The 14419-nt window shown below is 39.7% G+C and overlaps 1 protein-coding gene across 1 annotated transcript; it reads right to left on the reverse strand.

Annotated features, from left to right (window-relative positions):
- Window positions 1-1067: 1067 nt before the first annotated feature.
- Window positions 1068-10733, reverse strand: SRP72 (signal recognition particle 72). The gene is made up of 19 exons (XM_053465819.1): window positions 10591-10733; window positions 9172-9292; window positions 8523-8646; window positions 8283-8426; window positions 7824-7935; window positions 7499-7530; window positions 7049-7173; window positions 6906-6963; window positions 6592-6723; window positions 6342-6470; window positions 5230-5302; window positions 5067-5131; window positions 4391-4486; window positions 4020-4123; window positions 3001-3078; window positions 2408-2542; window positions 2222-2259; window positions 1793-1952; window positions 1068-1666 (listed from the first exon to the last, which is right to left on the reverse strand). Exons 1-19 carry the CDS (start codon window positions 10703-10705, stop codon window positions 1483-1485), a joined length of 2025 nt encoding a protein of 674 aa, XP_053321794.1. The 5' UTR covers window positions 10706-10733; the 3' UTR covers window positions 1068-1482.
- Between the last annotated feature and the right edge of the window lie 3686 nt (window positions 10734-14419).

A 14419-nucleotide genomic window follows, 5' to 3' on the forward strand; every position in this document is an offset into this window, starting at 1 on the left:
AGCACAGACTTCTCGCATGTAGTTGTTCTAGTCTATGGTTGTGTTCTTATTCATGCCCAATACATCCTTGCACCACTTGATCAATTCCTTGGCCCAGCAATAGAAGAAACAAATGACTCACAAAGCATAGACAACTATCCGTGAACCAATTTCTGGTGCGGATGTTGACCTTCTTCAGGCAAGTAGACTTTCTACAATCCCAGAAAACACTCGAGCCGAAGTAGAGCTTCCTCACAAGCATCCCAAATTTAAAATGTTTGTACACCATCCTATTTTTGTGGGATCCTGGATCAGTTGAGGAGATCTTCTGATCACCCCTGATGATCCACGGAGATGTTAAAGTCAATGGAGGTCTGTGCTGTGAGCCCAGATCTCCAACGTAGCTCCTACATGCCCATGTCGTAACACACTTACCACACCACACTCATGGGGAACTCTGATCTCTGACAGCCCTGGAAGGTCTGCTCGATGGATGCAGACAACCCCTGCTGTTAACCGCACCTCCTCCCGGTTGCAGCGGAAGTTGTGTACGCGAATCGCGTAGAGCTCTACACGCTGCCCGGACTAAGCACCGGGGACTCAGAAATACCGGTAAGTTGGGGGGGGGGCAGGGGACAGGAGAATCCAGGCCCCCTGCATCGCTGTGGGGGGATCTGGATCTTAGTCTCATAGTCACACCTAGTTATTATTATTATAAGATGACCCCCATTTGCTCGGGAAAAAACCTTGCCTTATAAATCGAGCAAATACGGTATATAATTTAATAGGGATATTAATTTATGCTGTTTATATAATAGTATATAATTACTGTGCTCTAACTTGTAATGTCCTCCATGACCCTCCATGTGAAAACCCATTAGTACAGGAGGCATGACTGCCCTTTAATTAAATACTGGTTAGAAACATTTTGGTTCTGAATGTTTTATGTATTTAGGAAATAAGGCACTACACATCACAAGGGTAAGGTACTAGAGTAAAATGAAGTGAAACTGACTATTTTCAAACTTATTGCACATTGTATCCAGTTTCCATTCAAAGCGGACAGATACAAAAAGGACAATCAAACATTTCTTGAACTGGTTTTAATTTTACACACCCGATGGTTAAATTAAAAATAAAAACACATGTGATTGCATTCTCACATATTGTTTAACTGAAAACAACGTGTATGGAGACACTTGTTGGGTTCTTTTCAATAATTAAAAAGTTCTATTGGCCACGTATCCAAGTTCTCAATGACCAGAACTAACCAGGATGCGGACACAGCTGTCCCATTGCACAGTGAAGATATCCACATTGTTTTGAAATAAAACATTTGACAGAATCAAAGAAATATATATTATTTAAAGCGCAAAATGAGAACAACGTTTTTCCCCCAAAAAAAAGTTTGATGAACTTGCAGTTAGTCAAAAAGTAGAATACAATGAACTTAAGGTGTGGTAAGACATAAGTTAATTTTGTTTTCCCGCTTTCCTCTTCTCATCACCAACCGCCTTTGCCGCCTTTCTTTTTCTTTTGTTGCTGCTTCTTCTTGGTTCCAGCAGCTCCCACTGGTTTTTGATGTCTGGGTGGAACAACATTGCTGGTAGATGAAGATGGCCCGGCGGCTGCTGCCATGCCAGGTCTTGGAGATGTAGGAGGGCTACTCGCTGATTTACTGGCATCACTGAAAGAAGGAAAATAAATAGTATTTTAGGCTTTAGGCTTTGCTTCTCTACATAGTATTTCCTATGGCCACTTGGACGGTTTCCCTATTTCTAAAAAGAAAAGACATATGAACGGCAATACTTACAATTCGGCAGTCGCAGCTGCTGTAGCTCCTTGGGTTCCTTTGCCAATCTGATCCTTCTTTTTACCCTTCTTCTTCCCACGGTAGTACGAGCGTTCCCGCATTGGAAGCCACCGCTCTGGATCTGGTGTAACTTTCGGATCATAATTCTTAGGCAGCTTGCCTATATGGGAAAAACAAGCAACACATCAAACTCAAACCATACATGACTTACGGTACCTAGATAGCCTCTGGACAAATATCTTTAAATTCTGACATGGCAGGCTAATAAAAGCAGAGATGATTAAATTCTCCAACATTTTTTAATGAATGATCACGCTCCATGTATTATTGAGAGGAAAAAAGATTTCCTTTCTACCAAGAGAAACTTCTATGCCCTTCATTTTGCAGTCTTACATTTAAGATTCCAGTGTGAATTAATGGAATACTCACCTTTCTTTTTCTTCTTCTTTTTCTTCAACTCCCCTTGCCTATGTGGCGCAAAAAAAAAAAAAAAAAAAAAAGTGGATTATAGGGTTACTAACCTACCGTACAATACAGACATTTTTCTAACTCTTACTAAATGAATGCTTCTCTACAACACAATATAAATGATATTCAAAAATTCTGAAGCCATACCCTTGCTCTTTGGCTTGTTCCCCAGGGACTTTTCCAGCTTTTTTCCGAATAAATGTCGCTCCGGTTGAATTCTCCAGGGCATCAACATCCACTTTTAAGGTCATGGTGTCGGATGAGGGCAGATGTTTACTAAGTCTGAATCCATGGTGTTAAAGAAACTGCAGAAATCAGGCAGCGCACAAAATACCGTGTAGGGTCATCACAAGAATAGTATGTCGGAAAGACCCAAACACTGCTAAATGTTTCTACATTGCATCAAGTGCTTCCATTAGATACAGTCCCATAGGATTCGCCAACCACTTTTTAGGACTGTAATAGGATTATACCACCATTGCAGATTCAACAAATGGGACCATATCTTATAGCTAGTGCCATCTCGTTACATGTTATTCTAAAATGGGATTTCTTCACAATTTTGTAGGTGTGTTAAAAGCCCACCCCTATATTCCCCTGTTTATTTTTACTGAAATTTTAAATTAAATACACGATTAAAGCATCTTCTTAAGGACTGCCTATGATCAGATCAACACATTATCAAAGGAACATGGTTTGGCTTTTTTGGTCTACAATGGACGTTGTGCTGAAAAGGATACATTTTTGCTTTTGCAGCATCCACAAGCGAGTATGCAGAGATGAGCTGGGCCAAAGTATGAATGTCTTTCGGATTCTGTCTGAAAATAGGTTTAAGATATTTGTTGATTTATGAAAGCCAACCACGTACATACAAAGATAGCTGACAGTAACATCAAAAACAATAAATTTGATTCAGATATCATTAAAGGGGCACTACAGCCATTGTATGCACTTTAATGCATATGACGGCCGATAGGTACCACTTCATTTCTGCGGTGTCCTTTCATTTTCCCCAACCCCCCACCCACACTATTTTCCACGCAGGAGATATATTTTGTCCAACCTAAGCGCCCATCAGTCCCAGCACTGGTCTATTGAGATCCCAACACATATCCTCTTTAAGGGCGCTCGGTGCCCTTCTGTTCCCTCTGGTGCTGCCCTGACTGCAGAAGTGGGAGCACGAGGCCTCTATCTTGGTCGCATTCTCGGCATTTCACGACACCCACCGCAGGGTAAGTGAACTACAAAGTTAGGGGGGATAGATAGCGAGAAGGCGGGATTGAAATAAATGAGTGAATGAATGATGTGTGGATGAATAGTGTGAATGTGTGAAAATGAATTGTGGATGAACTGTGTGACTGAATTGTGTATGAAAGAAAGAATGTGTGGATGAATTGCTTGAATTTTTTTTTAAATGCATTAATGAATATGTGTAAACAATTTGTGTGAATGAGTGAGTGACTCATTTCAGTACAAATACTAATGTTATTTAATAAAATCCCTTTAGAGCCTCTTTTCATAGATGGGACAAATAGTTATCTGCTGACACATTCTATGTTCCTATGCTTAAAAACAAAAACAATTATATGGGGAAATTGATGAACACTGTTGTGTATAGTAATTTTGTATCATAAAAAAAAAAATTACTTTCCATGGTTAATATGCATTGTTGAAACGCCGATAAATCGACAGCAGTATACTGTGAATGTTTGCCTTTATGTTGGCAATAAGACTGGTACATATAAAAATGGCCACCTACTTCCATAATTGCTCCAGATCATTAATAGCTTCTTTTTTCCTTCCATGCTTTAATTTGAAATTAGCAACCTCACGTATCAAGGACAAGTGTGTTGGAGAGCTTGGCTGTGGGGGAAAAAGATAAAAATAAAATAGTTTTTCTAACACTGTGCATGATTCTATTTTTCTTTGCAAGAACTCTAAAAGGTCTGTACTATACTAGTGCTGCACAACCGGAGCCAATTCAATTTATATTTCTAAGTAGGTATAGAGAATAAGTCACTGGATCCATAAGTACAACCACAAATTACAAAATCCTTAAACATCAGTGCACCACTACACAAGTCATAGAACATGTTCCAATGGTATTGCAGATGTCTGTAAGTCACTTACTTGATTTTCCTGATACCAGCTAATAGCTTGCGTGAAAACTTCAATAGCACTATCAATGTCTTCATCATGGCTGTGCATAGTAACCAGAGCCGACACCTGAACAAGGCAAAGGAACATACTATACTAGAAACGTGCCAACGTGGATATTCATTACACAAAGACCAGGCTGTTTTTCTTTTTTGGGACGATATAGTGGTAAGAAAAAGAATAAACGGCGCCATGTTGGGAGAGGCAAAAATCACAGGTCACAGCACATCCTGGGGTGGGTTTGCGCCGTCACCAAATCCCTATCGTTAAACGCCTCCTAAACACTTGTATGGCGGACATTGACACCTTGGGGAGGAGCTACAGAAGGCCCCTGTAGTAGATTTCGGTGTTGCTGCATGCCTTGACATCCAGACATTACAGCAACACCATTTGTCGCTTTCTAGGCTTATTTAATGCAATGACGTCCCAGACAGTGACTTTTTGTGCGCAATGTGCCTGGCACGTCATAGGTCATTAAGGAGTTAACTAAAAAAGGTGCTGTTCTTCACCTCAACAAAACTTGTCAAACTGAAACAAATACATATTTTTAGCTTCACCCAATCTTTTCAATCAACACCAACATCCCTTAAGCTTTTCTGCATGCTCTATTTTTAAGACAGATTTCACGATCAGTGTCAAAGTCACTTACCATTCCAGGCTTGTGCTGTAGTTCCTTTATGCTTTTAAGAATCCCACACGCCTTTGTTACATTACCTTAGAATAAAAAGCCAAGAAAAAAAAATCTTTAGCACCGTTTAGAAGGAAAAATATATATATATATATTTTCCCCGTTTTGAATGCTTAATATTTACCTTGTGCGAGTTTTAGCTGTGCCATGGTTAATTTGATTTCAGCTGCATTATTAGGATGCTGATCTGCAAACTCCTAACAGGGCAAATAATACAATGAAAAGTGTTTCATTACGCAACTCATAATGTACATTAGGAAAGCAAAAAGACTGGAAACGTATCATTTAGTTACACACTGCACCACGATTATGTAGTAAGGCAACTCACAATATTTCCCCCATTGAAATGTATGATTTAGAGGCATTAACAGTCCAATGTAAAATCCTCTATAAGTAGGATTTCGAACCCCCTTGACGAGGTGTAGAGGATAGATGTGCATTGGCATCTATCACTGACTACTGGAACAGGGGATTCGGACCCTGGTAATGTCTATGTTCTTATGAAGGAGTGCAGAAGCACACCACCCAGAAAAAAAGTTTGTTTTATTTTAACACTGTTTTACACTTTTTTGATCCTCAGAGTAGCAGCAACAGTTACCAAGTTATCTGGATGGCTCTAAGCTCAGCAGTTATATCATTAGCGCAGTGTTATACAGTTGCTTCAGCGTATACTGACTGCTAACAGCAAATTTCAACATACTCCTGAGCATTTAGTTTAACAGTTTTAAATATCTGTTATGTGTTTATATTTAGTGATATGGATGGGTTTTTTTCCCCGTTGTAGCTTATATCAATTAACCCCTAGTGCCCCTAGCTTGGTTTGGGTTTATGGACAGGTGTACTTGGTTCCTTGGGAACAGCCACTCATTTCCTTTTTTAGTTGTGATTCGTGAAAAGATCAGCCGTCACCAACATTTCAACACTTGAAGGAAACAAGTGCTCTGTGCCACACGGGCTTCTGCAAGGCTTGAATCTATGTTGGTAACCCAAACAGAAAATCTGAATTTAACCTAAATGTAACGGTAGTTTTTATGGTCATTCTCTTTCATTTCTAAAAATATGATTTTGTTTTACAGGAGTAAGGCCTCATCAGCTTATTCTTCAACATGTGGCATAACTATTAGCCAACTACATCTCCCTCTCTGTTGTAAGCACCATTGAACCCCAACATGAAGGATTTGGGTACATCACACATTTACAAATGGTTCTTGTTCAAGCATAGATTGAAAATCCAACCTGCAGTAGTTCCACTGCTCTTGAATGCTGCTTCTCTCGACACAGTTGGGCTGCTTGAATTAGCACCGGGAGCAAGTGCTCTGGATTTTGGGACTGCAAGCTTGTGGATAATTTGCGACACTGTTCTGCCTGATCAATACATAACACAATTTAGAACACAAGTTAGAACAGATTTCACAATTAAACAGATATACACCATCACAAATATCGACACACAACAGCCAAATTCTTTTTTCAACATGTTTCATACCTGGTTTGTATACATGGAAAGCAAAGCCTTGTTAAATTCAATTGTCTGGAGTTGTTTCTTAGAAAGCTTGTGCTCTACTCCCTCAGAATTTGTAATCTTCACCTTCTTCTTAGAATCAAAAACATTTTGGTCCTTGAATTGGAGAAAAAAAATAAGAATTCATAAAGCTATGAAGTCTGTAGTTAGCCACATATTGGTATGTGAATAAACAGTAATTTATACAACAGAGTTTTAAGGTTCAGTAATGCAAGTGGACTCTTAACTCTTTACCTGGGATGTGAAGAGTTAAAACCAAGGCCTGTATGATTAATTACCTTATTAATAGATATGATGTTGTTTGCCACAACAGCCAACAATCCAATATCTGTAGGCCTGTGGGTGAAAAATGGTATAGAAACTCATTATAAAATTCATTATACATAGATAGAAGTGTAATTATCTTCATTGACATCCTTACTTTAACTTTATGATTTGATTGTAAAGTTGAAGAGCATCCTCAGTGGAGCCTTGTAATTGCAAGAGATACGCCATCTGGCCATGGATAATAGCCAGCTCTGCATCTATATCTTCTTCAGTTAAATCCTTAAAAAACACACAATAGGAACAATTAAGTATATGAATAGATGGTCTATGCATGGATGTACAAAATTGGCAAGAGTATACGACATGATGAAAGAAAGCTCAAAACATTTTGATAAGTCATACAATGTTTGTGATAATTTTAGGTGTCTGCATTTACAGAGTAAGATGTGGGGTCCCATCTACCCAGAAGAATCACAAGACGGACCGCTGAGTTCTACAATATATTTATATATATATATATATATATATATATATATATATATATATATATATATATCACGTAGTTTGAAACATTTATTACAGAACCAAGTCTTAATATACTCACCGTATCCTCTGAAATGGACTGTCGACACAGGTCTAAAAAAGAAAGAAAAATTGGCGTGGATGATTTATGCAAAATAATAAAATGTATTCAACGGTCATTTTTAATGATATTCAAGTCCCCAGTAGCTAAAGCCCGGAATATTTTGTTTACAATTACTACCTGGAAATAAGCTATTCATACAAGAAATATTAGCAGATTTTGCAGGAATTTTTTTTTTTTTTACCAATAATAATACAGCAGAAGACAAATTTAGACCTAAACATGTTCAAAACGTGTGAAACAGAGTGGATATGATAAAATATATACTTCTTTTTTAAATACTCACCTTCAGCTTCTCTTAGCTTTTTCATTGCCTCATTCAGCCTTCCCTGACCTATCAATGCACAGGCAGTGTTGTAGCAAAGTTCGTATGTCGTCTCTTGCAAGTCAAAGTTCTCCTGGTCAAAAAGCAAAATTATACCAAGTCAAACTACTTCAGTATACAGAAATTGACATACAGATACAAGAGGAATGAAGGGCCCTGTTCCCGCCAGAACTTACAGGGTTTGGGTTGTCCGATTACACTCAGTGCAACTCTTGCATAAACCAGTGCAGGGACTAGTATACCACATACATTGCCATCTACTGGCCTGAACGCATCTCCAGCAAGCCAAAGAGCTGCGGGACAAAGCTTGCTACTATTTTCTGACACATGCTTCCTGTCACAGCAGATATGGGAGACTACAAAGTCAATTTTACATGAGACAAAAAAACCCGAAATAAAATAATTAACAGAACTTCTTACGGGCGTTTCTTTCTCCCACACACTCATTGCAGCAATGACAGCAGACAGATTAGTCTTTCTCTCCTCGTCGTAATCATCTTGAGAGTTGCGAATGATATCCCGATAAACAGAAAGGCATTCTTGATAGCGCTCCAACCTATACAGCTGTAATAAAAAAGGGAAAAAAAAAAGTTATATTCGAAAATGTCATCAAATATAACTGGACTGGTGACACAAGGGTCGGATTCTAGGGACACTTACCACTTGCCCATGGAGCTCCTTCAGTTTGTCAGTTTTCTCAGAAGCCCCTTCTATGGTTTTCAAGGCATTTTCAATTCTGTTTAAACGGTACTCACAGTATGCCTTTTCAAACGCTATGACATCACTGCATAAAATAAAAAAAGTTGTCAATAAGTAGCACTTATGGGATATCAAAAAATGCCTGCTTTAACTGTAATAATCTGGCAAACGTCTCATTTTACTAAATTCAGTGGAAGATTGAGGCTGAATGTATTACAATTAAAGATAAGAAATGCGTACCTTAGTTCCCTATTGAATAATAAAATTTTCTAAGATTTACACATTCTAAGCATTCAGCATCACTGAAAGATCCCATACTTCTTTTGGCTATAGAGTTATCTTGGTGTGTATATATACACACATGCACTCACCCAACAGAATTGAGAAGGATTATTCTGAACTGCCGTACGTGAATATACTTGTGTTTAGTTTGCAGCGTGCTAAATGTTATATCCATTTCAGTGGTGTTCGTGTGTGTGTGTGTGTGTGTGTGTGTGTGTGTGTGTGTGTGTGTGTGTTCAGGATTCCAGTGGTGTACATATGTGTGCGTATGTTAAAAGATACACACAAAAAACCCAGATATGCTAAGAACGAGCTGGGTCTAACGCACCTTGTTAAAACTTTAGAGTTGCTATGAATGACACTTAGTGCTTCCTTGAAGCTTCCACTCTGGATTAAGCATACCACTTTACAATGAAGAGCTGTTAAATCATCCTTTGCCACCTGCAATACTAAAGAAAAGAAAAGTCATTAAGTTGTAAAAGTTGTATATATATATATACACACACCAAAAAGTTTAAATTACAGACTTTCTTACGCTCCCAGAACTCTGTGCCAATTGTCACACAATCATTTTAAAAAAAAGATTTGATTCCCTCTTTGCTCTGTTACCCTGGAGAGGTTCTAAAAGAAACAGTATGCCAGTAATAAAGTACTTTGTATGAAATATAGCACTTTAAGACAGAGAGCTGCAACAGAACGCCTCATCAAGTGGCAAGCAATCTCTCCTATGAAAGTCAATGGGACTGCTTGCCGCGCGTGCTGATGGGATGGGGGTCGGGACAGAAGTTCCCCCGGAATGCTTGTCAAACCAACAATGGGGACAAGAATTAAAAGAGACCACTCAGTTATCATATAATTAAAACGTATATAATAGCTGAAGCGTCCCTTTAAAGGGAATCTGTTGCCATTGAGTAGTAAACTCTCTAGATTGTAAGCTCCTTTTGGGCAGGGCCCTCCTCACCTGTTGTCTCTGTAAGTCAATTTGTTATGTTACATACTACTTGTTACGTCCTGTCTACCCATTGTACAGCGCTGCGGAATATGATGGCGCTTTATAAATAAATAATAAACTCATATTTAAACTACTTGTGCATTTTGCTTGTTAGGTTTTGGAAAGATCTAGCTCAATTCTATTTATATTATAGGAGAAAGAACGCGGCTCATTTCATGGTGACATGACAAGATTCTCAGAGTGAGAGATAGTATAAAAAATAAATTCTTGCCTTCAACCTTGCATAACGTGACACAGTGACATCACGTCGCCCGTCATCGAACGGTGCCGACAGTTCCATCAGGGGTTTGCTCCTCACTTTGGGTATTTATAGGAGCATTTTGCATGGGCACTGACATCGTTACCCTCGAGCAACACATTCTTAGTGTTGAAATGATAGATAGATCTCACGTGACGGTTATTGAAAGGCTATTCATGTGTTTTGAGGATTGATATAAAGGTGATTTAGAGATGTACAGGCAGCAGCAAAACAGAGGGGGGGAGGGGTTGGCTGAAGATGAGAAAAAGAAGACTTGTTTAAGGTAGAAGAGGAAGGAGTTTTCAGGGGGGCTATGCAGATATTTCCCATCTGATTGCTGAAGTAACTATTTAAAAGGCTTCTATACGAAGGTTTATACCAGTGTAGCTGGGCTGTGCAACTTAGATTAGACAGATGGGTTGTAACTTTACGCTGACCTGTAATTCACCCATTCTCCATTCACACACCGGTACAAGAAGTCGCCACTCCATACTTACTCTTATTCAAGGATTTCAACGCCCGGGCGAAGTCTCCATTTTGCCCTGATTTATTCACTTCGCCCCATAGGGACGCCAAGGAGGTATTGCCAGCTGCAGCGCCAGCGTTCGCCATCTCCTACTCAGCAAACATACGGGGCAGATTCGAGGTGGAGGAAAAAGATTGTCCTGCGTTGATGACGTACACGCCGGAAACAACAGAAGCTCCATGTTTTTTGCTGGCATGGCCTTTTCAATTCTTATGTAGCGGTAAATGAACGGACATGGGAAAAGTCACTTCTGAAACACACGAAAGCATAAGAGAAACGTATGCGATATTACAGCGTAATATTATGTACGTATTTCAGCAAAAGTATGTTATACAGATTCCCTTTGCCCTTAACAAAGATGGCCTCGAGCACGCTAAAGACACGTCTCCAAGCCATGGCACCGTCATAGCCGACCTCTGTTCGATGACGATTAACTGAAATGTGTGGTTTGGGTTCAGGATTGGATCCATTAGGAAAAGGGGGTGCACATGCTGGTGTACTGCGAGGTGTTTGGCTTGTAGATGCAACAGAGTCAGATAGTATATGAAGAAGGGGGCAGCATTTATTTATGTGTTTATTTTACACTGACACTGAAAATTTAGATTTTTTATACAACTGTCTAGAAGATGATTATATATATATTTTGTAATAATTTGTTGCAGTTTATGGCCAGTTTGCTTTCACTGGGTAACACAATAAATTTTGGCAGGAAATGACCAATATGCTTCTTCTGAAAGATAACATGTACAAGTTGGTGACCTTTTATGTTTATGCCCTCTATGTCTTCGAGCATCATGTCCATACCTGGGAACTCCCCAGGTTTGACCTGGAGATTGCCGGGTGAGTGCTGCTCCTCCGGCTCTCCAGGTCAAGACCCGAATCCTACGGGTCGGGGGACTGGGGTCTTGACACGCCCCGCTCCCCACCCATTTTTTTCCTTGAAATGGGAGAACGCCACCGACGTCAGCGGGACCGCCTGCCGACGTCAGTGTGCAGTCCTGACCATGTCCCGTAAGGGAAGGCTCCGAGTAGCCGGAGCTGAGAAGTTCCCAGGCGTCATCATGGCTCTACTTCAAAAGGAGCCCCTTAGTGTAATAGGGTTATACTGATTCCGAACCTCAACAAGCCCAAATGTTCTTTTGTTGAGCTCTGGCTGAGATATTTTCCAATTCTCAACAAACCAACACAGGCTAAATTACTTTTATTGTAAGGCAGGCTAATTCATTCCTAATATTTATTAAAAGATTTTTATGAGGCGCATTAATGTAATATACAGTATCTCACAAAAGTGAGTACACCCCTCACATTTTTGTAAATATTTTAGTATATGTTTTTATGTGGTAATGCTGAAGAAATGACACTCTGTTTCAATGTAAAGTAGTGAGTGTACGGCCTGTATAACAGTGTAAATTTGCTGTCCCCACAAAATAACTAAACACGCAGCCATTAATGTCTAAATCTTGGCAACAAAAGTGAGTACACCCCTAAGTGGAAATGTCCAAATCGGGGGCAAAGTGCCACCATTATTGTTCACCAGAGTTTCACAGTTTGCCACTGGAGTCCTCTTCCACTCCTCCATGACGACATCACGGAGCTTTTGCGCTCCCCCACCTTCCATTTGAGGATGCCCTACAGATGCTCAAAAGAGTTTACATCTGGAGACATGCTTGTCCAGTCCTTCACCTTTACCCTCAGCTTCTTTAGCAAGGCAGTGGTCGTCTTGGAGGTGTGTTTGGGGTTGTTATCATGTTGGAATACTGCCCTGCGGCCCAGTCTCCGAAGGGAGGGGATCATGCTCTGCTTCAGTATGTCACAGTACATGTTGGCATTCATGGTTCCCTCAATGAACTGTAGCTCCCCAGTGCCGGCAGCACTCATGCAGGCCCAGACCATGAAACTCTCATCACGATGCTTGACTGTAGGCAAGACACACTTCTCTTTGTACTCCTGACCTGGTTGCCGCCACACACGCTTGACACCATCTGAACCAAATAAGTTTATCTTGGTCTCATCGGACCACAGAACATGGTTCCAGTAATTCATGTCCCTAGTCTGCTTGTCCGCAGCAAACTGCGGGCTTTCTTGTGCATCATCTTTAGAAGAGGCTTCCTCCTGGGACGACAGCCATGGAGACCAGTCTGATGCAGTGTGCGGCGTATGGTCTGAGCACTGACAGGCTGACTCCCCACCCCTTCAACCTCTGCAGTAATGACAACCTCTGGATATGACGCTGAGCACATGTACTCAACTTCTTTGGTCGACCATTGTGAGGCCTGTTCTGAGTGGAACCTGTCCTGTGAAACTGCTGTATGGTCTTGCCGACCTGCAGCTCAGTTTTAGGGTCTTGGCAATTTTCTTATAGACTAGGCCAGCGGTTCTCAACCCTTTCACAGGGGTTGCCTAAGACCATCGGAAAACACATATTTCACAATATATAATTATATAATTTTATGGTTGGGGGTCACCACAACATGAGGAACTGTATTAAAGGGTCGTGGCATTAGGAAGGTTGAGAACCACTGGCCTAGGCCATCTTTTTGTAGAGCAACAGTTACTTTTTCAGATCCTCAGAGAGTTCTTTGCCATGAGATGCCGTGTTGAACTTCCAGTGACCAGTTCCATTCTATGTTCACACTCATAGGAGTGACTTAAAAATACAAATGTGTTAATGCAAATGTCTGCTGGTCTGACCTTCACACAAATCTTCATTTTATAATACTGATTTTTAAAAGAGTGAAAGGTCTTCAAGAATTTCACAAACTTGGAACGTGCACGTTTTTCCCACCACATGGATACACACCCACCATGGTTAACCAAGCACACCCTGTTTTAACCCCAGATGCTTCAGGTAAATAGGAGATTTTGTAATGAACAAGCCTTCCTTTTAATATCTCTGCCAAAAGCATCGCTTCATTTTCAGTCTAAGGATACATAGATTATTTTGAGTAGTGGCTCTGATTTTTTTAATTTCCAGGTTATAATCAGTTATAAACATCAAGGGCATCAAACGCTCATCACCGCTCTCCCTATTGTTACTATTCATCTCCACTTTCCTATTGTGGACCAGTCTCTCAAGTGTTCTTCTAATCCTTTATTTCACTTTCTTATAGGCCCTAAAAATGGACAGGCTCTCTATAAATCTGGATCTAAGATCCACTGCTTGCTGTTCAAAGTCTAGAATACATGAACAATTCCTCCTCAAAAACTAAATAATTCTCCCAGTAAAGATGAAAGCATGAATAATGTAATAATGTGTTAGGGTAATTATTTTCTAAAACCCTCCATAGATACGTCATTGAAAATAGTGCTAGATAAATTAAGATCTAAAAACAAAATATGGCTTTCTTTAGATATCGTTATTTTGATCATATAATTTACTATTAAAAAAGTATAAAATGTGAAAAATCGAGACATTTTTTCTGACCTTTACTTGAAAAATATTTTACTCATCTATAAAAGCTAATGAGAAAACCTGCTAAATAGATTCTATTTGTCCTGAGTTTAGAAATACGCAATGTTTTATGCTTTTTTCTGCAAGTTATGGGGCAATAAATACAAGTAGCGTTTTGCTATTTCAAAACCATTTTTTCCAAATCTGATAATTCTGATTATTAACCATATATTTTTGAAGACTAGACACCGCATGGCATTTCAAGTACTACTATTTTAACTCTTTAATGCACTAATTCTACCACCAGTCTTTGTCAAACTTTGTGGTAGTCATTTTTTTTGCATTTTTTTCCCACACACATTTTATACAGTTATGAATTAACAGGTCCTGGTATATGTCACTGTCACAC

The sequence above is a fragment of the Spea bombifrons genome, chromosome 1 (assembly GCF_027358695.1).
Source record: "Spea bombifrons isolate aSpeBom1 chromosome 1, aSpeBom1.2.pri, whole genome shotgun sequence".
Lineage (NCBI taxonomy): Eukaryota > Metazoa > Chordata > Amphibia > Anura > Pelobatidae > Spea > Spea bombifrons.